This window comes from Sinocyclocheilus rhinocerous, unplaced genomic scaffold (genome assembly GCF_001515625.1).
Source record: "Sinocyclocheilus rhinocerous isolate Xijiao unplaced genomic scaffold, SAMN03320098_v1.1 scaffold13, whole genome shotgun sequence".
Lineage (NCBI taxonomy): Eukaryota > Metazoa > Chordata > Actinopteri > Cypriniformes > Cyprinidae > Sinocyclocheilus > Sinocyclocheilus rhinocerous.
The window spans coordinates 440,111-442,736 of NW_015627542.1; the positions used below are offsets into that span (position 1 = coordinate 440,111).

At 36.5% G+C, this 2,626-nt stretch overlaps 1 protein-coding gene across 2 annotated transcripts in view; it reads left to right on the forward strand.

Moving 5' to 3' along the window:
* The first annotated feature begins 700 nt into the window (after positions 1-700).
* The window catches only part of eif4g2b (eukaryotic translation initiation factor 4, gamma 2b), a 9,749-nt gene continuing 7,823 nt past the window's right edge, over positions 701-2,626 (forward strand). Inside the window, exons 1-5 of one of the 2 annotated variants that reach the window (XM_016541387.1) lie at positions 783-838; positions 1,139-1,233; positions 1,524-1,589; positions 1,667-1,792; positions 2,027-2,129. In XM_016541387.1, coding sequence (XP_016396873.1) covers positions 1,223-1,233; positions 1,524-1,589; positions 1,667-1,792; positions 2,027-2,129 — 306 coding nt within the window. In that variant the 5' untranslated portion in view covers positions 783-838; positions 1,139-1,222. Of the gene's footprint in view, positions 839-1,138; positions 1,234-1,523; positions 1,590-1,666; positions 1,793-2,026; positions 2,130-2,626 lie in introns of both variants that reach the window. The other variant, XM_016541395.1, reaches the window with a different exon arrangement.

Sequence of the window (2,626 nt, forward strand, 5' to 3'; positions counted from 1 at the left end):
TTGTTATGAAAGGGGATAAATAATTTGATTCCGACCAAATATATTCGTGCTGTAAACTATTTTTGATCATATTTAATCTCAATCTCTGATGCAGGCCTTTTCATCTTTAGAGAAAGAGGAGATTGTTAAATCTGATCAGACTTGTGTAACTCCAGTGTGTGTAATACGCAGCCATTTCTAATCATGGCAGTTGTGTTTTCTCATGGTTCATTGACTCTTTCTTTCTTTGTTTTCTTTCTCTTTAATATAGTTCGGATTTCCCCACCCCACCCTTTGATTATTATTCTTTTGAAGATTCTTCGTTGTCAAGCCGCCAAAGTGGAGAGTGTGATTGCAGAAGGGGGTGCTTCTCGTTTCAGGTGAGATTAAAGATCACACATTGGCCTGGACTTGGCTACCAGTTTTTCTTAACTTGTTATCCATCAATAGAAGAAACATAGCTTAGATATAAATATATAAAATATAACGACAAATTGCCTATGTTTACATCATTGTTTATTGAGCAAAAGGCTTCATTTTGAGGCACCCAGTTTAAATGGGATTTTACCAATGTTGAAGCTTTTCACGTCAAGATTGTCTGTGTATAGGCTTACTTTCAGATGAAACACTATAAACATTGTATATTGACTGGCATTTCTCTCTATTGCACGCTTTCTAATCATGGCAGTTGTGTTTTCTCATGGTTCATTGACTCTCTTTCTTTCTTTGTTTTTTTTCTCTTTAATATAGTTCGGATTTCCCCACCCCACCCTTTGATTATTATTCTTTTGAAGATTCTTCGTTGTCAAGCCGCCAAAGTGGAGAGTGTGATTGCAGAAGGGGGTGCTTCTCGTTTCAGGTGAGATTAAAGATCACACATTGGCCTGGACTTGGCTACCAGTTTTTCTTAACTTGTTATCCATCAATAGAAGAAACATAGCTTAGATATAAATATATAAAATATAACGACAAATTGCCTATGTTTACATCATTGTTTATTGAGCAAAAGGCTTCATTTTGAGGCACCCAGTTTAAATGGGATTTTACCAATGTTGAAGCTTTTCACGTCAAGATTGTCTGTGTATAGGCTTACTTTCAGATGAAACACTATAAACATTGTATATTGACTGGCATTTCTCTCTATTGCACGCTGGTTCAGTTGCGTTTTAGACCCGATCATCTGCGTTGACGCCACACCAGTCACCTTGAGCAAGTGGACAGTTCAATCGATTTAACTTAACTCATGACCGAGGGGTAAAGCATTTGCCTGAATTTTTAAAAGGATTTTTGAATTGAAGATTAAAAATTTTTCCAGATGGGGGAACTCTTTTTGATGGGTGTCTTAAAATGGAGTCACTCAAATATTGGAGTACTTGCCACGTTAAAGATAAAGTCATAAGGTGTATTAACTGGTCCACCAATTCCTTTTTCTGCTGCTTTGCTTTTTAAAATGGTTTCCACAACTCTGTTATTTATTGTCTTGTGGTTGTTGTGCGAATGGTTTTCTGAAGTTGTCTAATCTAGTATTGCTTTTATAATTCTAGTGCTTCTTCGGGCGGAGGAGGAGGTAGGGGTGCACCTCAGCACTATCCCAAGACTGTCGGTAACAGGTATGGTTTGTTAAAGTCAAGAACAGTCCAGATTTGTAATATACTTTGGAGACTCTAATCGCTTTGTTTCCCTTCAGCGAGTACCTGGGGAAAACCCCAGGGCCTAGCGTTCAGAGATGGGTTCCTTCACGAAGCACTAGACGAGATGTCAACTCCTCCAATGAAAAAGAACATCACGATGCATTATTTAGGAAAGTGAGAGGGTGAGTGTCCTTAAGGAGAATGAATATTCACTTCAGCAGAGATGGAGATTAAAGAAGCCTCTGTTTTTGAGCTCTTTTGTTCATTGTGTGCCCTGAGCCTTGTGAGCCTGTTTTTGTGGTTGGGTCAGCTGACGCTCTCAAGCTCAGATAAGCACAAATTACATGTGGTAAACAGTGGTCTTTGTTTTAACTGGTTCAGGATGTTTATTCTTTGCTCTTGCTTCTCTCTTGTAGCATACTTAATAAACTGACCCCTGAAAAGTTTGACAAGCTATGCCTTGAGCTTCTCAATGTGGGCGTAGACTCTAAACTTGTCCTCAAAGGAATCATCTTGCTGGTAAGATGGTTACTGGCTGTTTAAAAGTTTCACCAGGTTTCATACTGAACTTGATTGAACCATATAAATGTAAGAAACCAGGTAGACATGTTATGTAGAATGACCAAAAAGTACATTTAAAAAAAATAAATAATACACCAATGTTAAAAATATTTGTAATGCTTTTGAAAAGTGTCTTATGCTATTGTTTATTTGATTAAAAAATACACTAGTAAAAACAATAATAATATTATTACAGTTTAATAGGGATGCACCGATACCAATTTTTCCAGTACTCGCCCGATATCGATACTTTTATTTTTGGTACTTGCCGATACTGAGTACCGATACTGATATTTTTATTGCATTAGTAAAAAAAAAATAAAAAATTTAAATTGGGAACAGAAACCAGAAGAGTATGTATAATGTTAGTTGGTTAACTTAATTTATCAAATAGATAGTCAAACCAAAATTTATTCAGACACCTTCAACATTTCTCACATTATCACAGTTTATTC